This window comes from Sylvia atricapilla, chromosome 12 (assembly GCF_009819655.1).
Source record: "Sylvia atricapilla isolate bSylAtr1 chromosome 12, bSylAtr1.pri, whole genome shotgun sequence".
In the NCBI taxonomy this organism is placed as follows: Eukaryota; Metazoa; Chordata; class Aves; order Passeriformes; family Sylviidae; genus Sylvia; species Sylvia atricapilla.
The window spans coordinates 1050224-1070266 of record NC_089151.1 but is presented as its reverse complement, the minus strand read 5'-3'; the positions used below and the strand labels follow the sequence as shown (position 1 = coordinate 1070266).

Sequence of the window (20043 nt, the reverse complement as noted above, 5' to 3'; positions counted from 1 at the left end):
GTGGAGACAGCGGGGATGGAGTCTGTGGGTTGTGGGGATAGGGGCTATAGGGACAAGGTGTGGTAGGGCTGGGAATTCTGGGGCTGAGGGTTCTGCAGCCGTGGGGACAGTGCGGATGGCAGCTGTGGGGTCGGAGGCTGTAGGGGTGGGGACAGTGCGGATGGCAGCTGTGGGGCTGAGGGCTGTAGGGTGGGGACAGTGCGGATGGCAGCTGTGGGGCCGGGGGCTGTAGGGGTGGGGACAGTGCGGATGGCGGCTGTGGGGCCGGGGGCTGTAGGGGTGGGGACAGTGCGGATGGCAGCTGTGGGGCCGGGGGCTGTAGGGTGGGGACAGTGCGGATGTCGTGGGGCGCGGCGCGGTGCAGTGCGGTCTGCCGGCCGGCAGGGGGCAGCAGCCCGCAGGGAGCGAGGGGCGTGGCATGCGGGGGCGTGGCCTGCAGGGGCGTGGCCTGAAGGGGGCGGGGCCTGAAGGGGCGGGGCGCGGGCGGGCACAGAGGCGCGCGGCGGTGAGCGGGGCCGGGGCGCTGCCCCCTGGCGGGCGCGCGGGAGGGGCTGCGCTGGGCGCGGGGGTGCGGGGGGACAGCGCGGGGACATCGTGGGGACATCACGGGGACAGCGCGGCCCTCGGGGGGCCGGGATGGGTGGACGGTGCCGGTACGTGGTGACCGTGGGCCGAAGCGGGCGGTGGCGGCCGGGCAGGGCGGGGGCACGGGCGTGGGAGGCGGAGAGACGCGTCTGTCCGTGGGGACGGAGTCGGGAACAGGGACGGGAGCGGAGACGGGGTATGGTGTCATGACCGGGGCGTCGGGGACGGTTCTGGGGTGTTGGTGTTTGTGACAGAATGCCGGTGACGGTGTGTCGGTGTCTGTAGCAGTGCCGGTGTGTCGGTGTCAGTGCCGGTGACGGTGTGTCAGTGTTTGTGCCCGTGTATCGGTGTTTTTGCCTGTGCTGGGTTCCTGTGGGTGTACCAGGGTGTCAGTGACAGTGAGGAGGTGCCGGTGTAGGTGTGTCAGTGCCGATGATAGGGTTGGTGTGCGGGTGCCGGTGCTGGTACCCCGGTGGGTGTACCAGGGTGTTGATGCTGGTGAGGAAGTGTCAGTGCTGAGGTGGCAGTGCCAGGATATTGGTGCCGGGGTGTCAGTGCTGGTAACAAGGTGTTGGTGACAGTGTTTTTGGTGCTGGCATGTCAGTGCTGGTGCTGGGACATCAGTGCCAATGCTGGAGTGCCAGTGCCATGACAGGGTGTTGATGACAGTGGCGGTGCTGCTGAGGTGCTATTGGTGCCTGTGATGGGGTGATTGTGCTGGTGCCAGGGTGTGGGTGCTGGTCAGTCACATAGCGCAAGTGCCTGTTGATGGGGTGCTTATGATTGTGCCAGTGCCAGTGCTGGAGTGTCAATGCCAGGGTGCCAGTGCTGATGCCAGTGCTGGGGTGACGGAGGCAGCGTCCATTCCCCAGCAGGACGGTGGCAATGGCGTCAGATGAGCGGCTGGCCCGCTTCCGCCAGGCCCACCTGAACCCCTTCAACAAGAGCCCTGAGCAGCTGGAGCGCCCTGACGGAGAATCCCCTGCCCCAGGTGAGTGCTGACTTCCCCAGCCCACTCCCTGTCCCACCCTGGGGCGGGCAGCCAGGCCCAGCCCCTCCATGGTACCCCCTATTCTGGGGGCGGGTTCAGCCCTCCCATGCGACCCCACTTTTCAGCCCAGCAGCCGGATCCCACCCCAGGGGACCCCGAGGGCGCCCTGGACCTGGGGCTGGCTGAGGACCACTTCTCCCGCCCTGTGGTGAGTGGGATGGGTATTGTGGGGATGATGGGGGTATGTGAGGGGCTCAACTCACCCTCCTCCTGCTCTGGTGGCGGTGGCAGGGGCTGATCCTGGCGTCGGACGTGCCGCAGCTGCGCCGGGCCATCGAGGAGTGCAAGCGGGTGATCCTGGCGCTGCCCGAGCACTCGGAGCGGCAGAAGGACGCAGTGGTTCGGCTCATCCACCTCCGCCTCAAGCTGCAGGAGCTGAAGGTGGGGCTGAGGCTGCAGCTGGGGCCAGCAGGTCTCTATGGCTGGGGCTCCACGCTGACACCATCCCTGAAAGCGTCCAAGGCCAGGTTGGACAGACCTTGGAGCAACCTGGGATAGTAGAAGGTGTCCCTGCCCATGGCAGGGGATGGAATGGGATGAGCTTTAAGGTTCAACCCAAACCATTCCATGATTCTTTAGTTCTCTGACCGCCCCCTTTCCCCCTGCAGGACCCTGGTGAGGATGAGCCTAACATCCGGGTGGTCCTGGAGCATCGTTTCTACAAGGAGAAGAGTAAGAGCGTCAAGCAGATGTGTGACAAGTGCAGCACCATCATCTGGGGGCTCATCCAGACCTGGTACACCTGCACAGGTGGGTCTGGGACATCCCCTCCACGTCCCTGCTTCCCCCATCCCCACACTGACACCCACCTGTGCCCCTCAGGCTGCTACTACAGGTGCCACAGCAAGTGCCTGCCGCTGGTGAGCCGGCCGTGTGTGCGGGCCCAGGTGAGCCACCAGGCCGAGTACCAGCTCAGCATCTGCCCCGAGAGTGGACTGGACAGCCAGGACTATCGCTGTGCCGAGTGCCGGGCCCCCATCTCCCTCCGTGAGCCCCCGCTGCTGCCAGGGGGCTGGGGCAAGCTGTGGGGCTGGGGGGAGCTGGGGACTCTGGGGCTGGGAGGTCTGTGGGTCCTGGGGCTCTGTGGTGCTGGAGGGGCTGGGGGTAGCTGGTAGCTGGGGGCTCTGTGGGGCTGGGATGAGCTGGGAGCTCCGTGGGGCTGGGGGGTGTAGGGCTGGGGGCTTCATGGAACTCTGGGGGACTGAGGGGTTGTGAGGCTGAAGGGGGGCTGAGAGGAGGTGGGAGCTCCTTTGGGGGGCTCTGTGAGGCTGGGGGGAGCTGCCTGGGGTTGAGGGGCTGTGGGCTGCCAGATGTGTGGGGCTGGTAGGAGCAGAGGGTTTGGGTTCTAGAGGCTGGGAGTTATGGGGATCTGGGGAAGGTGACAGTGGGGCCCTGCCGTGTCCCCAGGTGTTGCTGGGTGTCCTGGGGGCACACACAGGGTGTGGGGTGAGCAGAGAGCAGGGCAGTGCCAGTGCCAGCCCCATGCCAGCCCTGTGCCACCACAGGGGGAGTGCCCAGCGAGGCCCGGCAGTGTGACTACACTGGCCTCTACTACTGCTCCAGCTGCCACTGGAACGACCTGGCCGTGGTGCCCGCCCGTGCCATCCACAACTGGGACTTCGAGCCCCGCAAGGTGCCCCTGGCATGGGGTGGGGGCACCCTGGGGTGTCACAGAAGTCCCTTTGGGACAGTGGCCCTGGGTAGAGGCCACCTGGGGAATCATGTGCTTGGTCATGGGGGTTCCTGGGGGGCGTGTCCCTTGGTAGAGGTCACGTGGGGGATCCCATCCTGTCCCTGGAGACCGTGATGTCACTTGGGGGGCCATATCCCTGGTCATGGGGGCCGTGTCCCTGGTTATGGGGGTTGCTGGGTGGAGATCACTTGAGGGGAAGCCATGTCCCCAAGGCCATGTCCCTGTGGTGGGTCCCTGGCAGGGGTCTGTGGGTGGTGGCAGAGGGCTGGCAGGTGCAGGGGGTGACAGTGACCCTGGTGGTGTTGGGCAGGTGTCACGGTGCAGCATGAGGTACCTGGCACTGATGGTGTCACGGCCGGTGCTGAAGCTGCGGGAGATCAACCCACTGCTCTTCAACTACGTGGAGGAGCTGGTGGAGATCCGGGTGAGTGCTGGGTCTGGGGAGGACACCCCACAAGGGCAGGGGACACCATAGAGGGCCTGTGGGGTGAGCAGGAGGTGGGGGGGACCCCAGTGGCACCCACTGGGTCCCACAGAGAGGTTGAGGGGTTTGGGGCAGAGGGTGCCCAGATTGTCACAGGGATGAGCTTGACCCAATCTGGTCTTTTTTTTGTCGTGCTTCTGTCTCCATCCCATTAACAACCCTGTCCCCATCCTCATCCTCTCCCTGCCGTTGCCCTTTTCCCTATTCCTGTCCCTATCTCTGTCCCCATTCCTGTTCTCATTCCCATTCCATCCCTGTCCTCATTACTACTCCCTTACCTGCCCCCATTCCTGTCTGCATTTCCATCCCATCCCTGTCCCCATTCCCATCCCATTCCTGTCCCTGTCCCCATCCTGTCCCTACCACTGCCCTTTTCCCTGTCCTTGTCTCATCCCTGCCCCTACACCCATTCCTATTCCCATTCCCCCTCCATCCCATCCTGTCCCCTGCAGAAGCTGCGCCAGGACATCCTGTTGATGAAGCCCTACTTCATCACCTGCAAGGAGGCGATGGAGGCCCGGCTGCTGCTGCAGGTCAGTCTGGGGGCCAGAGCCAGGCGTGGCGGTGGCGGTCACACAGCAGTGGCGGTCACACAGCAGTGGCGGTCACAGTGCCCCGTTTGCCCACAGCTGCAGGACCGGCAGCACTTTGTGGAGAACGATGAGATGTACTCGCTGCAGGACCTGATCGACATCGAGGCCGGGCGCCTCGGCTGCTCCCTCACTGAGATCCACACGCTCTTTGCCAAGCACATCAAGCTGGACTGCGAGGTGAGCCCATGTTGTGGGGCAGAGCCGTGGGGGCCAGTGGAGGGCTGACAGGGTCACCATTGTCACCTCCTGCCTGCCCCTCCAGCGATGCCAGGCCAAGGGCTTTGTCTGTGAGCTGTGCCGGGAGGGCGACGTGCTCTTCCCCTTCGACAGCCACACCTCGGTTTGTGCCGACTGCTCTGCCGTCTTCCACAGGTACCGACACGCTGGGGTGGGATATGGGGACGTGGGGGTGGCAGGGGGTGACCCAACACTGTCGTCCCACCTCCAGGGACTGCTACTACGACAACTCCACCACCTGCCCCCGGTGCGCCCGGCTGAGCCTGCGGAAGCAATCCTTGTTCCAGGACTCTGGCACGGAGGCAGAGCCCTAAGGCCCTGCTGTGGGGTCTCACGCCCAAGACTGGCCCACCACAGGGCCCTGGGATGGACACAATCAACCCGATGGTGGTTTGGGGACTGGGGTGGCCCTGGCTCTGGGGTCCTCTGCTCATGGAAATGGCAGCACTGCCGGGAGGGAATGGTGGACCCCAGCCATTCCCGGGAGCATGGAGAGCCTCACCGGAGGGGCCAGGATCGGGTTAACTGGGATCGGGTTAAGGCCCCACAGCGGCTCCTGCCGTCCCTGCCTGGAACCGGGGTGCGGACAGGGATGGGGCGCCGTCCCCACTCCAGGGCTGCTGGAGTGACAGGTGCTGTCAGGAGGGCTCAGCCCTGTCACCGGGATGGGACCGAGTCCCTCCCACACACAACACTGGACTCTGGTCCCTCCCCAGCCCACGGCACCACCGTTACCGGGGCCGAGCCTCGGGGGGGACGTTGCGGGATCTTCCCCGGGCTGGACCGGGTGCGGTGTGGAGCCTCCCCTTCTCTCCGGTGTTTCCTGTAGCATTAACGAGCCTCTTTGCGCAACCCAGCACTCGTGTCCCTGCTTCGGGCGGCGGCGGCGGGGGGCACCGGGGGCACGGGCAGGATGTGCGAATGCCCGGGAGTGGCAGCCCGGGAGCTCCCGCCGAGGCTGGCGCTGCCGGGGGCGAGCACCGGGACCGACCTGGCCCCGGACCGGTCCGCGGGCCAGCGCTGCCCGCGGGCCAGAATTGCGCTGCGCGACGTTCTCGGGGACGTGCCACAGTCACCGCCGGTCTCCCGGCGCCCATCGAGAGTGGCCGCGGCCACGCTGGCCCGGTACCGGCCGGGCACCCCGGTTCCCCCAGCTCCTCCCGCTCCCCCACGCGGCGGCGCAGACGGGCAGAGGCCGGCGGTGGGTCGGTCGGTCGGTTTTACCGGATCACAGCACTGCTACATCAGAACCGGGCGGGCACCGGCACCGGCCGCGCTCCGTCGGGCCGCGCTGAGCCGTGCGACCCGTCCCGTCCTGCCCCACCCGCCGCTCCCGGGGGCCGGCGGGGCCGGCCCGGTTTTCCCCCGGGACCACCGGCTGAGGGCAGCCCCGGTACGTCCCCGCCGCGGGGCTGGGGCCGCCTCTGCCCTCCGGGCGGGCTAACGGGAGTCCTGCGCCCGGGGACGGGCTCCATCAGTACCGACGGGACCAGCACCGGCGTATCCCGGTGTCCCCCGGCGGCTTTTGTCCCTACGGCTCCCGCGGGCGCTCGGCGGGCAGAAAGGCGTCCGGGGGTGCTGGGGGTCCCGGCGGCAGCTCAGGGTCACTCAGGTGCTTCTTGTCCCGGCCCTGCTCCCTCGCGCGGGTCCAGGAGGGCGAGCGCAGGTACCCGGCCCGCGGCACCGCCGGCGGCTGCAGCCCTGCGGGACGCACGGGCGGGTGGGCGGTCAGCGACGCACCGGGACGGGCGGACAGACCGGAACCGGCGGCCCCGGAGCCCCGCTCACCGCCGGGAGTCTCTCCGGCCACGTTCTCCTCGTCGGAGTCGGCGAAGACCTCGGCCAGCTCCTGGTCTGACATATCCGTCAGCTCCGTCAGGTCCAGCAGGTCGAAGTGCACCTCCAGCGAGGACACGCTGCTCAGGGGCTCTGCGGGCACCGGGGAGAGGCTGGGGACCCACCGCTGTCCCCAGCGGGGGAGGTGGAGGTCTGGTGCTTGGGGCCCAGGGAGCTGAAGGTATGAGGGGCTTGGGGGGGGCGTGACTGGCTGGGGGCTAGCAGGGGACCCTAGGGGTGTCAGGAGACCCCAGAGGATGACAGAAGGCTGGGGACAGACAGGAGACGCCAAGGGTTGGCAGAGGAGTCTCGGGGATAGGCAGGAAACCCTAGAGCTGACCCGAGGTGCTGGGAACAGCAGGTGATGCTATGGGCAAGCAGACATCCCAGGGACAAAGCAGGGGACCTCAGGCAAAGGCAGGGACCCCAGCTCAGGGCTTCACTCACGTCGGCGCTCGGTGACTTGCAGCAGGCCGGCGCTGGGGATGGGGATGCCACCCTGCTCCTCCGCGGGGACTCGGGGGGTCTCCTGGGCCGGCCCATGGGTGGGGGTCCCGGCAGGGCGCTCCGGGACCAGCGGCTCCTTGCCAAGCTCTGCCACATCAGCACCTTCCGTGTCAGTGAGGGCAGCTCCTCTCGGGGCCCCCCCAGCTCTCACGGGGTACCCAGCTCAGGGACAGGGGACAGCAGGATCCCAGGGGAGGAGCGAGGGGACGGGCAGAGCTTCCCGAGACCCTCGTGTCGGAAGCTGGCAGCCCCCGCCCCGCGCCCCCCTCCCCGCGCAGCCCCTTTGTGTCGGCGAGACAAAGCGCAGCCTGTGCCGGGGCCGGACAAGGGCGGATTGTGCTGGGACTGTCCCTGGGAAGAGCCGGGGGGACAAGGCAGCTGTGGCACATGGCCACGGTCACGGCACACGGTGGTGGTAGAGCCCGTGGTTGTGGCACACAGGGAGGGCACAGCCGTGTCTCGGGCACTGAGGGTGGGAGGAGGCCCGGTGTGCCCAGGGCAGCACGGGGGGGACACAGCACCCTCTCCCCCCGAGGTCGGTGTCGGTGCCCTGACACCACGTGCCACCACCAAACCATGCCACCACTGAGTTACCGGGTGACACGGCACAGGCATGGGCATTGCCTCCCTCCCACCAGCATGGTGACACCAGGGCAGGGACAGAGACCTCCAACCCAAAGGGAAAACGCAGGTTATGGGGTGTTCCTGCCGCTGGCATGTGGAGCTGCAGGACGTCGCCAGGACACCAGTGAGACACCAGCCCTCTGTCACCGGCTCTGCCACATCCTGACCCCACAGGGGGTTCAGGCACACCGAGGGTCCTACGTTCCCTCGGGCTGGGAAATGGGGTCCCCATCCCACTCCAGAGCAGAGAAGATCCCCCTGCGGTGGACACGGGGGCCGCCTGCTCTTGCCCGCTCCCGCCACCTCGCCCCGCGCAGTGCCCAGCCCCGGTGGGTGACACCGTGCCGTGTCACCGTAAGGAGCATGGCCCCCCCTGCCCGCACCACGCCCCCACCCACCAGGGCGCTGGTCCCGGCTGCAGAATTCCCCTCTGGCCTCCGCCTGCATGGTCCCTCCGTGCCAGCGGCCGTGTCCCCAGCAGTGTCACCAGCCACACCGCCCGCTCCGGCCTGGGCTCACCGGCTGCCTGGCGGGAGCGGGGCCGGATCAGGGATCTCTCCCGCACGACGTGTGCTGACTCACGGCAACCGCAGAGCCGGGCAGCCGCCGGTACCGGCACCCCACGGCGCCGGTCACCCCGTGCCACCCGCAACCCGCCCCAGTGGCATTGTCCCCTCAAGGGCCCGGTGTCCCGCCGTTCTCCCGGTGCCACGGCCGGGGCTGCCCCATGCTGGCGGCTACGGCACCGCCGTGTGGGGGCCACACGCGGGAGCGATGGGCGTGCAGGGGAGCCCTGGCACCGCCTCTGTCCCCAGGTGCAGCCCCCAAGAATACCGGTGTCCCCCCCAGAATACCGGACCCTCATCAGCTGCCACCTCCCTGTCCCCAAGTCCCTCCGCACACCGGCACAGCTGTGCGGGATCTCTACAAGGTATCCCACTGCTCCCCACGTCCCCTGGGCACCCCAGTGTTCCTCCATGTCCTGTGAGCACCCTGCTGCTCCTCTACACCCCCGGGCACCCCACTGTCCCCCCACATTCTCTGGGCACCCCATTGCAACCCCAAATCCGCAGTGCACTCCTCTGCTCTGTCTGACCACCTGGCCACACCACTGCCTCCCCTTGTCACCCCACTGCACCCCCACCTCCTGCGAGCATCCCACTGCCCCCCCAAATCCCCAGGGCACTCTCCTGCTCCTTCAGACCCCCGAACATCCCCGTGCCCGACACATTCTCTGCGTACCCCACTGCTCTCTCCCCCCAACCCCGACTTTCCCTGCACAGATTCCCCCAAGTCCTGTCCCCGCCCCCCAACATCCCCCTGGCCCTGCAGCCGGGCACCCCCGGCACGGCCCCACATCCCCCTTTACACCCCGGTGCGCCCCCCCCATGCACCTCTTCCCGTTGCACCCCCGCCCTACATCTCCTTGTCCGCCCCGCGGGGCCCGGCCCGGTTCCACGGCGATGGGCGTGCCGCTCCGTGCCGCGCCCCTCCGCCGCCCGCCCTCACCTGCGCTGGCCACCGCTGCCGGAGCCGCCATGGGCCGGGGTCGGGGCTGATGCCGGTGCCGGTGTCGGTGCCGGTCCGGTGCTGGGCGGGCCCGGTGCCAGCCCGCAGCCCGCACGGTCCTGCCCGCCGCGGCGGGGGCGGGGACACCGGGGGCGGGGACACCGGGATGGGCGGAGCCGAGGGGCGGGAGACACCGGGGGGGACAAGAGAGGGCGCGGAAGGGACCGGGAAGAGCCGGGGGACACACGGGGACCGGGGGGGTGAGGGAACTGAGCCGGGGGGGACAGCCCGGGTCACAGCGGTGGGCGCGGGGGTGGGAGGAGCCTGTGCCGGGCACAGCGGGACACCCCGGGTTTGTCCCCCCAGTCCTCCCCGAATTCCCTCGCCTCGCCAGTTACCCCGGTCCCCCCGTTCTCTCACACTGTCTCCCGCCGCTTCCTCCCCGCCCGGTCCCCGCGATGTCCCCCCGCTTTTCCCGGTGTCCCCTCCCGGGCCCCGCCCCGTCCCCCGCCGCTCTCGCTGGCCCTGCCTCCGTTGCCAGGGCGGAGCGTGGCGTTGCTAGGAGGCGTGTCTCCTCTCGCGAGATTTCGCCATCCTCTCGCGGGATCTGCCGTCCGTTGCCCGGAGACACTGGTGCCGCCGGCCGCCGCCATGGTGAGAGCGGAACCGGGCCGGGTCGGGACCGGGGGGAGAACCGGGGCCAAGGGGAGAACCGGGGCGGCTGCTGAAGGGTGTCTTGCAGCCGGGGGAGGGCGGTGGAGCCCCTTGCCCCGATGTCTGCGAGCTCCGTCCTATCCCGATCCGCTCCCGGCGAGGGTACGGAGCCCCTCGGCGCCGTTCCCAGCACTGCGGTGATGCTTCTCAGGCGTTGTTTTGGGTACAGGTGTTTTGTGTTAGGGGTTCACCACGGAGCAAGAGCATGAGCCTCTTCCAGGCTGCTCCCGGCTCCGTGTCGCCGTTGTCGCCCCGTCCCTGCCGTGAGAGCAGGGATGCTCCGGGGCTGGCACGGGGACCCTGAGCAGCACAGTTTCCTCCTCACCCGTTCACCTCCTGTGCTTGGCTTTCTGTCCTCAGGCACCCAAAAAGAAAGCAGGGGCTAAAGGGAAACGGGGCAAAGGCGCGGCGGTGGTGGATGTCTTGGACCCGGAGGAAATGACCAAGGAGCAGGTGAGAGGTGCCCGGGCCACCCCTGGGGAGGAGGGGTAAGAACATGTACGAACAGCTCTGGGGAGCCCTGCGTGGCGCCTGCTCCGGGGACAACAGGTGCAGAGGGTGACAGGGACGAGCAGCTGGGGTTTGTGTCACTGACGCCTGTCTGGGGCTGGAGGGTTCTTGCTGTTCCTGGAAGGAGCAAACTCCTCATCCCTCTGCTTTCCAGCCCTGTGTTCTGGGAACCGCTGAGGCCACACCTGGAATCTTGGGGCCCCTCATGACAAGATCCTGAGGGGCTGGAGCATGCCCTGAGAAGGAAATGAAGCTGGGGAAGGGTCCAGAGCACAAGGAATGGCTGAGGGAGCTCCTCAGGAGCTGGAGACAAGGAGGCTCAGGCAACCTTCTGGTTCTGCACAACTCCCTGACAGGAGGGGACAGTCAAGGGTGGGGTCAGGCTCTACTCCCAGGGCACGCAGATAGCACAAGAGGAAATGGCCTCAAGCTGTGCTGGGAAAGGTTCCAGTTGAATACTGGGAAAATTTCTTCCTGGAAAGGGCTGTCTAGCCCTGGCCCTAGGACAGTGGTGTAGTCCCCATCCCTGGAAGGATTTAAGAGTCATGTGGATGTGGCACCTGGGGACATGGGTTAGGGTGGCCTTGGCAGTGCTGGAGGACACAGTTAAACTTGATCTTAGAGGCTTTTCCAACCCGAACAATTCCATGAACCAGAAGTATCTAAGCACCTGAGAATGGTGCTACTGGACACTGTAAATCAGAACCCCACCCTGGGCCGTGGGCAGCCAGGTGAGGGTTTGTGACTCCTTTTCCAGAACCTGCTGGGTTCACTCAGGAACCTCCACGGCTCCACACCAATGAGAACCACCACATCCTGCCAGGTTTGGGACATGGAGTCTCCAAAGGCCTCCCTTCCCTCTTACCTGTGTCTTCCTGTTGGCTTGGCAGGTGCTGGAGCACATGGTGCGTCTCCGGGAGGAGCTGGAGCGGGAGCGGCAGGAGAGGAACTCTTTCCAGCTGGAGTGTAACAGGATCCAGAGCTACTGGGAAATCACCCGCCAGGAGCTGGAGGAGAAGAAAGCCGAGCTGCGGAACCGGGACCGGGAGATGGAGGAGGCGGAGGAGAGGCACCAACTGGAGATCAAGGTGGGGCTGAAGGGCTCCAGCTGAGCCTTGGGCAGCTCTGGGCAGGATGCAATCCAGGAATGTCTCACCAGCATCCAATTCCTGCTGAGCCCCTCACCCAGTCTCTGGCCTGTCCTTAGGTGTACAAGCAGAAAGTGAAGCACCTGTTGCACGAGCAGCAGGAGAACCTGACAGAGCTGAAGGCAGAGGGAGTCCTGTCCCTGAGGCGGGCCCAGAAGGATCACTGGGACCAGGAGCAGGAGTTGTGGAAAGAGAAGTGCTCCTTGAACATAAGGCTGAAGGAGCAGGAGGTGGCCAATGAAGCAGCCATTACAAACCTCTCCTTGGTATGTCCCTGACTGAGCTGGAGCCACCTGTGAGGTGCCTCATCCGCAGGGTGGGAGGAGGAGTGGGATCTTGCCTCCCTGACTCTCTCTGTGGGGTGGGATGGGATTTCTGGTGCACGAATGGGGAGAAGGGATTCCTGGGTTACCTCTCTCCCACAGTGGGGAGCTGTGAGAGCAGCTGGAGAACCTGCAAGTCACTGTTTATATCAACATGGGGTCAGAATCCTTTCCCAAAGAGCAGGAGGGAATCCCTGGGGATGGGCTGGCTTGGGATTTGGTTGTTTTTTCCAACACGGAGTTTCTTCCTCACAGAAACATGAGGAGGAGATGGGCCGGCTACGCAGCGACTTCGAGTTGCAGACCAAAGGTCAGGGCATGAGGCAGATCCCATAGGAGCATGACAGGGAGAGCTGCTTCTAGTTCCCAAGCAGCACCTTGAGCATATGGGGGCACTTCTGGCCATTTTTCCCTTCGCAGTTCTGGCTATTTTTTTCTCCCAGTTCTGGTTAGCTCCCACCCCAGTTCTGGCTGATCTCCCCCACTCGAGGTTCTGGCCAGTTTTCCCCACAAGTTCCAGCTGGTTTTCCTCCCCGAATGTATCTAGTTTGCTGTCCAGTTTTGGCTGTTTTTCCCTCCCAGTTCCAGCTGGTCCCAACCCACACAGTTTTGGCAAGTATTCCCTCTGTTATGGCTGTCTTTTCTCCCTTCCCTGTTCTGGTCATTTTTCCTCCCCAGTTTCAGCCAGTTTTTCCCCAGCTCTGACAATTTCCCCCCCAGAGATGGAGGCCAAGTACACCAAGAAGATGCAGGCACTGCGGGATGAGATGGACCTGAGGAGGAAGACAGAGATCCATGAGCTGGAGGAGAGGAAGAACACCCAGATCAGCGAGCTGATGGGGAACCACGAGGGGGCTTTTGGAGCCATCAAGAACTACTACAACGATATCACTGCCAAAAACCTGACACTCATCAACCTCCTGAAGGTATTGCCCATCCCTGTGTCACCTCTCCACTCAGGGACTGCTCCTGCCAGGGTGTCAGCTGGATCTGGCAGTTCCCAGGTGTCAGTGTGGGTGCTGCTGGTGGCCTGTCCACTGGCACATGAGTGAGGAGGGTGTCCTGAGGGTGTGGGGGACTCTGAGGGGCTGGGCAGCTCCCAGGAGCCAGCACTTGTGTTCCCAAGAACAGGAGCAGGTTGAAGACCTAAAGAAGAGGGAGACTGTCCTGGAAAAGGAGAAGGCAGATGTGTTGCTCCAGAACAAGAAGCTGACAGAGCCGCTGCAGGAGGCCCAGGAGCAGGTGGCTGAACTGCAAAAGAAGTTGGTTCACTATAACAGGGACAAGGAGGCCCTGATGGTGAGTGGCCAGCCCTGTCCTTTCATGGGCTTGTTCCTGGAAGAAAAACACTGACCTTGTGATTGCTGGACAAAGCAAATCCTGTTCTGATTACTGTGTATTTGTGGGATCTCAGATGGGAGTCCAAAGAGAGACTGGAAAGGTGACCAACCCTACCACAGGGTGGTTGGTGTGGGTGCTGCCTGGTTTTCTCTCTGCTGCTCGCTCTCCTCCCTTCCCAGAACACATCTCCAACACTTCCCAGACAATCCTGTGCTCTTTAACCCTCCCTCCTCATTCCCAGAACTCCAAAGCCCATCTGAAAATCACCCAGAAGGAACTGAAGGACCTTCAGTGGGAACACGAAGTACTGGAGCAGCGGTTCAGTAAGGTGAGACCTGCAGGCAGGGCTGGGCATCCCATTCCCTCTCCAAACCTTCTCCAAACCCTCTGCAGAGGACAGGGCGTGGGGCTTAGCAGGGCCCATGCTTAGCCCAGGGCTTTCCAAGCTAATCCAGAGGCGGGTGATAACCGCTGCTCCCAGCAAAGCTGCTCCCAGCTCCAGCCTCTCCCACGGTCAGCAGACAGGCCTGGCCTTGTCCTTTGCTAAGCAATCATGCACGCTCCAGTGGGGCCCTCGGGCTGCTGGGGCTGCATGGGGCTGCATGGGGCAGAGCCCAGAGAAGGGGGATTTCCACTGGCCTCTCCTTCTGCCAGTGTTCCAGGGTCGCTCCCTCTCGTTGTTCTGGGGTGCTCGGGAAGAGCCCTGCAGAGCGAGTGCTCCCCCCCACTAACCCAGATAAATCTTTGGAGGCAGGAGAGAGCTCATTTGCAATTCGTAGAAATCCCCAGGATTATGAACATTGATCCGAGGCCTCATTAACAATCCATCATTAAGACAGCGCCAGATTCGGAGCGTTCAGAAATAGGCTTTGGAGGAGAGACTGTGTCCTAATTAGGACACTTATTAACTAGCTGTGAGCCAGGGACTGCTGCCAGCTGTGGGGATGAGAGGAGAGACCCCCATGTGCTGGGGGCCCTCACTGGGGTCTGAATTAGTGCTGCAGGGCGCCCGCTGGGGCATTCCATGCCTGGAGGAGAGGAGGAGGAGGAGGAGGAGGAGGGAGAAGCGCAGGTGCTGCGCCATGGAAGGAGGGAGAGAGGGAGGGAAGAAGGGAGGGGGGAAGCTGTGCCGCAGCACCTGCCTTCCCTGTGGGCTGCAGGTGCCGTGGGGAGCGGCCAGGCTGAGCTGCTGGACCAGTTTTCTGCCCTGTTTGTGCTCTACACCATTATGCAGACCCCAGTCAGCCTTGTGCAGGTCCCCGTGTCCCCCAGGGTTCTGAGGGTGCTGTGACACTCTGCTGTCTCCTGGGGCAGGTCCAGGAAGAGCGAGATGAGCTCTATCAGAAGTTCACCAAAGCCATTAACGAGGTGCAGCAAAAAACAGGGTTCAAGAACCTGCTCCTGGAGAGGAAGTTGAAGGGACTTCTCAACCTCCTGGAGCAGAAGGAAGTGGAGCTCAGTGAGGTCATCACAGCCTCCAACCTCGACCCCAGCGCTCTCTCCTTGGTCTCACACAAGCTGGAGGTACTGGGGCTCAGCAAGGGCTGGATTTGGGGGGGCAGAGCCCACTGTGGGGTGCCTGCTGCCCCTGGAATGCACATGGCTGTAGGTGGCATGTCACTCATTCCCAGCACTCCCAGGGCCACGTGTGGTGCTGCAGGGCACTTGGCTGTGCCTCGAGAGTGGAGCGTGTAGGTGTCAGGTTTGGCACTGATCTGTCCCTCAGGTGGGGCCTGCTTTGAGGAGCATGGCCGCAGGCTCCGTGGCAGTGCCAGCACCCTGTGCTGCCACACAGCTGGTCCAGTGGCACCCAGGGGCTCTGTGGAGGGGGGTTTGTACCTGGTGAGCCTCGCCTGGCCATGGGGACAGTGCAGACAGGATCCTGGGGCTCTGCGGTGTCTGCCGTGCTAAAAATACCTCTGCAGAGAGTCTGGAGACCCACATTCCTGCAGCCTGCTGCAGCTGGAGCCAGGGAGCAGCGCTTGCTGCGCGTTGGGTACAGACACAGGGAACGAGGGCTCCACCACCTGGTGCCCTCCTGCTTGTCCCCACCCAGGTCCCTGCTGCAGGGGGAGTCAGGGAAGCTCTGGGATGCTCTGGGATTCATACCAGGCCTATGGGACAGGCAGCGGATGTGTCACCTCCCAGCAGGTGGGAGGAAAACACATTCCTGGGATGGCATCACTGGCGTCGGGCTCTCCTGCAGCTGCTGGGGTCGCTGAATTCCTCCTCTCAGCTGTCTCGGGGAGCCTGGCTCCCTGTAATTCCTGTGGTGCCGCGGCAGCAGGGTGGTGCTGCTGGAGCAGGTGCTGCCAGCACTCCCTGCACAGCGGGGCAGACTGGGATGTCTGTGGTGTTCTGGCTGTTGTGTTCATGTGGGAGCTCCCTGTCCCTGCCCGGGGCTGGCTGTCCCTGGCAGTGCCACTCGGAGGGGGCAGGGTGGTGGCCACCTGCCAGGCCATGCTCAGTGTGCTCTGCCACACCACACCCGCCCGCAGCACTGCCATCGTGCCCCCAGGGCTGGGCAGGGCAGCCTCATCCCAATCTCCCCTTGCAGGATGTGCTCAATTCCAAGAATGCCACCATCCATGAACTGCAGATCCAGCTGGCCCGAGTCTGCAAGGTAAGGGTTGGGAGGAATCCTGGAGAGGCTTAAGAGTCGTGTGGATGTGGCACTTGGGGACGTGGGTTAGTGCTGGCCTTGGCACTGCTGGGGGAACAACTGGACTCAGTGATCTTACAGGTATTTCCAGCCCAAACGATTCTGTGATTCCATGGCTTTGGCTTGGGGGTTGGAAATGAGACTGAGGGGTGCAGGGAGCTCCTCTCTGCTGACAGAGGGGCTGAAAGGGACCCTTTCCTCGCAGGCACACAACGACATGCTGCAGACCTTCGAGGCAAAGCTGACAGCCTTTGGCATCCCTGTGGACAACCTGGGTTTCCAGCCACTGTCCTTCCCCTTCCCCGGGCAGGAACTGGGAAAGGGCCCTGCTGGACTCGTTGCAGTGCCCACCTGATGCTGGCAGCATTGAGGGTCCCACTGGCACACTGGTAGTGGGGCTGTGCCCTTTTCCTGCTCCGTGTCTATAAACAGACACCAGTGAGCATCTTTAGGAACCTCTCTCCCCAAGGGGGACCACAGCTGGAGGACTCCAGGCATCCCACCCACCTCACCAGGCTGCCCCTGGGGGCTCTCTCCCCCCAAAAGTGGAAGGCGATTTTTTGAGACAAACGGTGCTGTTTGGAGATTTTAATGGTGTCAGTGGCGTCATTCCTGCGTCCCCAGGGGAAGGCTGTGCCCCTCTAACTGCCCCGGTACGTTGTGTAAGAGTAGGGACTGATCAGCAGCGGGACATGGAGCTTCTGTGCCGGGTCAGTGATGATGAAGACAACCTGAGGGAGATTGAGGAGACAGCAGTGGGAATCCCCCTCCCGTAGTGAGGCCCTGGGGAGTGCAGCCCCTTGAGCCTGGCCTCAGCCCCCAGACTTTGTGTGTCACCTGTCCCAGTCTCCCCACACTCCATACCTCCACGAAGGGGTAGAAACTGGTCTGCCCCTGTCCCTGCCAATACTCAGCTGTCTCAAAGTGCAGCTTGTAGGTGCCAGACTTGGCCTGTCCTGGTTCCAGGAGGGGCTGGCAGCGCCCGTCCACATCCGTGCGCCTGAAACCAGACCAAGCCAGTCCTGCTGTACCCCAAAACACAGCCCTGCCCAACCCCCAGAACCTGCCCCGGCTGGACCCCCAAGCACCAGCCCTGCCGCCAGCAAACAAACCCCAGGTGAAGGCTGTGCCAGGAGCCTTTGGCCAAGCTCACAGAGCAGTGTCCCTGCCCCATTCTGCTGCCACCAGCTCTCCTACCTCTGCACCAGCTCTGTCCACTGCTGCCCCGGCTCCTGCAGCTGGGCCAGGCGGACGGCAAGGCCGGCTGCCGGCAGCCCCGAGGCCGTGTTCAGCACGTGGGTGGTCAGGGTGCCGTTTCCCACCTCAGACATGCCGTCAGCCTGTGGCAGAGGGGTAAGCAGGGCTAGGACCTGTCCTGGCAGCACCATCTGCCTTCTCCTTGACTGTGCTGCAGCCAAACCCCTGCATCTCGCTCTTTTCCCACAGCTGGGATATGGAAACTCACGTCCTTCCCATGCCGCGGTGCTCAGCCCCAGGCACTGCAGCCACTGTGCGTGGGTCCCAGCTGGTTCCCACCAGAATGCAGGGCTCTGCTTACAGCAGCACTGCTCTTCCTGCTCACCTGCCTGTCCTGGTGGGCCTCAGCACAGCACAGCAGCCAGCCTGAACCCGATGAGGAAGCAGCCCCGTCCCAGCAGCCCCATCCCTGCCCACAATGTCACGTGCAGGAGGACACTGACCCTGCCCAGCTCTCTGGAGCTGTCTGCCATCAAGGTCAGCACTGCTGGGCCCAGTCAGGTGCCTTCTTCTCCTGGAGCTCCCAGGCTGGGGTGGGAGCAGGGTTCGGGGCTGCGTCCCAGCAGCCGGCAGGAGCAGGCAGCCTCCCTGGAGCCGGACCAGTTCCCACTGCCGGCCTGACACCAGCACCGGCTGACGTGGGGGTGCCACAGAGGCTCCCTGGTGAGCTTACCTGGCTGTCCTCTGCCCCACTCGGCCAGGGACTCGTGGCTGGTGACTCCACACAAAACGCCATCCCCAGCCCCGGCCTCCCTTCCTGGCGCCACGGCCTCTCCCCGTGGAGCTGGCGTGGCTGGATGCCGCTATCCTGGCACGGGGCTCCCGCAGAACCGGGTGCTCCTCCCCGGCTGGGCCGAGCCGGCACGGGCGGCTTCCCATTGGGAGCTGTGCCCAGGAGCCCCGCTAACCCACACTCCGGCAGCACCGCGGCCCTGAGGCTGGTGGCCCAGAGCCCGGTGGGAAGTTGGGGCACTGGGCCAGGAGGAGCCACAGCACAGCTGCCATCCCAGTCTCACTTCCCACCGTGGAAAGCACCTGGAGCGCCTCGGTGCTGCGGCAGCTGGGCTCGTGGGGCTGTCAGGAGCCAGCACCGTGTTCACCACAGCCTCACCCTGCCCTTCTGCTCTGCCGGGGCACCGGGGGGCTCAGCGTCTCACCTGCACCGTGATGTGGACAGTGGCGGTGTCTCGCAGCCCGTATCCCTCCTGGTCGGCAGCCTGGATCTCCAGTGTGTATTCAGGGACCGCCTGTGGCGAGAGGCTGTGTCACCCAAAAGTGGGAGATGAGTTTGATGGGGGCTGAGTCCGGGGCTCACCTCTGCCACCAGTCCCAGCTTGGCCACGGAGATCAACCCAGAGCTGCTGTCAATGGTGAACATCCCAGGCTGGGGCTTCTCTGGCACCTGGCTCAGGATGGAATATGTCACAACGCCATTGGAGTTCACGGAGTCGTCTGCATCAGTGGCCAGCACCCGCAGGACTGATGTGCCTGGAGCAGGTGGTTAATGGCGACCTGTCCCACATCCCTCCACTGCTGCCTGCCAGGTGGTGGCAGTGGTCCCACCTGGCTCAGCTCCCACCAGCACAGAGGCCCGGAAAACTTTCTGGGTGAACTGGGGCGCGTTGTCATTCCGATCAGTGACAGTGATGATGATCTCCATGGGGTCCTCCACGGGCTGCCCGTTGGCTGACACGGCGTGGGAGTAGAGCTGCAGGGGCACAGTCAGTGTCTGTGGAGTCCCTGGGACTGTCCCCATCACGCCACAGGCCCCTCCTCACTCACCACATATTTATCCTTCTTCTCACGATCCAGGGGTTTTGTCACCTTCAGCCACCCCGTCTCCCGCTCAATGATGAAGACACCCACAGGGATGGTGTCTGCTCCCTGCCCCGTGATGCTGTAGAAAACCTTGGTCTCCTTGTCCTTGTTGGATTTGATCTGGCAGCAAGGCAGGAAGAAGCAGGTGGAGACATGTCCCAGCACTCTGGGGACCACCCTGGACCCTTCCTGTCCCCTGTGGGGACACGTACCTGCACCAGGTTCTTGGGGAATGGACCCTGGTCATTCTCAGGGCAGTTGATAGGGGGGATGATCCAGTCCCTCTTCTGCCCCCGGAGGCCGTGTCCATACTCCGGGAAGATCAGCGTGTCCTGTGGGATGGAGAGCGGCGCTGCAGGGCCATGGAGGGACACGGCTCTGCCCCGGACCTCCGGGGAGTGGCCGTGCAACACCCCCGGCCCCACTGCGATGGTCCCACCAGCAGGAGGAGGAGGAGGGTGAAGGTGCAGGGTGTCATGGCTGCAGCCGCACTGCCTGTTTCCCCCAGGTGCCAGCTGGGAACCTTCCCTGTTGCGTCAGTGACCTTGGCCGGGAAGCAGAACCGGCTTTCCAGAGCTGCCAGTCCCGCGGGGGACTGCTCCGGGCTGGGGAGAAGCAATGGAGCCCAGGAACCGCCGGGGCTGTCCCTCGGTGGCCATGGGAACCCCCACTCCAGTGGGGCTGGGGGCACACACAGCCTCCCCCCGAGAATTCCAGTGCACCCACAGGCGACAAAGGGGGAGGAGGCACCCAGGGGTGGCACGGAGGGATGAAGAGGGGGGCTGTTCCTGCGGGGCCGATGGTGGGAGGGGTGCCAGGGTTCACGGGAACACCGGGAGGGGCGGATGGCGGGACCACGAAGGTGCCTGGAGATGCCCGGCCGTGTCCACGGGGCTGCGCTGAGAGACCGGGGGGGCAGCGGCGGGGCCGGGGGCACCGGGGGACGGCACCGAGAGACCGGGGGTGCCCCGCGGGGAGTGGGCAGCGCCCCAAGATTGCCGGGCCCCAGCGGGGAGTGCCGGGGGATTCCAAGGCTCTACCGATGGGTACACACCGGGGAGGTGCCCGGGGCTGAGCAGAGGTTAACGGGGGTATCGCGGATTGCCGAGGGTTGCCAAGGCCTTCCGAGAAGTTACCAGGCGGTGCCCCAG

The 20043-nt window shown here is 64.5% G+C and overlaps 4 protein-coding genes across 11 annotated transcripts; 2 read left to right on the top strand and 2 right to left on the bottom strand.

The window, feature by feature from the left end:
• Positions 1-481: 481 nt before the first annotated feature.
• Positions 482-5499, top strand: DEF8 (differentially expressed in FDCP 8 homolog). 4 transcript variants are annotated; one of them, XM_066327409.1, is made up of 12 exons: positions 482-505; positions 1458-1576; positions 1702-1784; positions 1868-2017; positions 2245-2386; positions 2459-2623; positions 3142-3269; positions 3640-3753; positions 4266-4346; positions 4443-4583; positions 4669-4778; positions 4855-5499. In XM_066327409.1, the coding sequence occupies exons 2-12, from the start codon at positions 1471-1473 to the stop codon at positions 4955-4957; spliced, it is 1323 nt and encodes a 440-aa protein (XP_066183506.1). In that variant the 5' UTR covers positions 482-505; positions 1458-1470; the 3' UTR covers positions 4958-5499. The 4 variants fall into 4 exon arrangements, with proteins under 4 accessions (XP_066183506.1, XP_066183507.1, XP_066183504.1 ...); XM_066327407.1 differs by lacking the exon at positions 482-505 and adding an exon at positions 520-653; XM_066327408.1 differs by lacking the exon at positions 482-505 and adding an exon at positions 521-653 and having other exon boundaries at positions 1461-1576.
• Positions 5500-5844: 345 nt separating this feature from the next.
• DBNDD1 (dysbindin domain containing 1) lies at positions 5845-9788 on the bottom strand. 3 transcript variants are annotated; one of them, XM_066327415.1, is made up of 5 exons: positions 9120-9786; positions 8009-8136; positions 6927-7073; positions 6432-6572; positions 5845-6344 (listed from the first exon to the last, which is right to left on the bottom strand). In XM_066327415.1, exons 2-5 carry the CDS (start codon positions 8055-8057, stop codon positions 6175-6177), a joined length of 507 nt encoding a protein of 168 aa, XP_066183512.1. In that variant the 5' UTR covers positions 8058-8136; positions 9120-9786; the 3' UTR covers positions 5845-6174. The 3 variants fall into 3 exon arrangements, with proteins under 3 accessions (XP_066183512.1, XP_066183510.1, XP_066183511.1); XM_066327413.1 differs by having other exon boundaries at positions 5845-6572; positions 9120-9788; XM_066327414.1 differs by lacking the exon at positions 8009-8136 and having other exon boundaries at positions 5845-6572; positions 9120-9788.
• GAS8 (growth arrest specific 8) lies at positions 9632-16409 on the top strand. Of its 3 annotated transcripts, none has more exons than XM_066327404.1 (11): positions 9632-9773; positions 10194-10286; positions 11234-11431; positions 11551-11757; positions 12070-12124; positions 12535-12740; positions 12946-13113; positions 13397-13483; positions 14470-14679; positions 15713-15778; positions 16023-16409. In XM_066327404.1, the coding sequence occupies exons 1-11, from the start codon at positions 9771-9773 to the stop codon at positions 16170-16172; spliced, it is 1443 nt and encodes a 480-aa protein (XP_066183501.1). In that variant the 5' UTR covers positions 9632-9770; the 3' UTR covers positions 16173-16409. The 3 variants fall into 3 exon arrangements, with proteins under 3 accessions (XP_066183501.1, XP_066183502.1, XP_066183503.1); XM_066327405.1 differs by lacking the exon at positions 9632-9773 and adding an exon at positions 9939-9996; XM_066327406.1 differs by lacking the exons at positions 9632-9773; positions 10194-10286; positions 11234-11431; positions 12070-12124 and having other exon boundaries at positions 11628-11757.
• On the bottom strand, positions 16391-19433 carry LOC136366392 (cadherin-1-like). Its single transcript, XM_066327412.1, has 9 exons — positions 19332-19433; positions 19105-19224; positions 18857-19012; positions 18638-18782; positions 18390-18562; positions 18232-18321; positions 17015-17157; positions 16682-16817; positions 16391-16548 (listed from the first exon to the last, which is right to left on the bottom strand). The coding sequence occupies exons 1-9, from the start codon at positions 19368-19370 to the stop codon at positions 16459-16461; spliced, it is 1092 nt and encodes a 363-aa protein (XP_066183509.1). The 5' UTR covers positions 19371-19433; the 3' UTR covers positions 16391-16458.
• Positions 19434-20043: the final 610 nt, after the last annotated feature.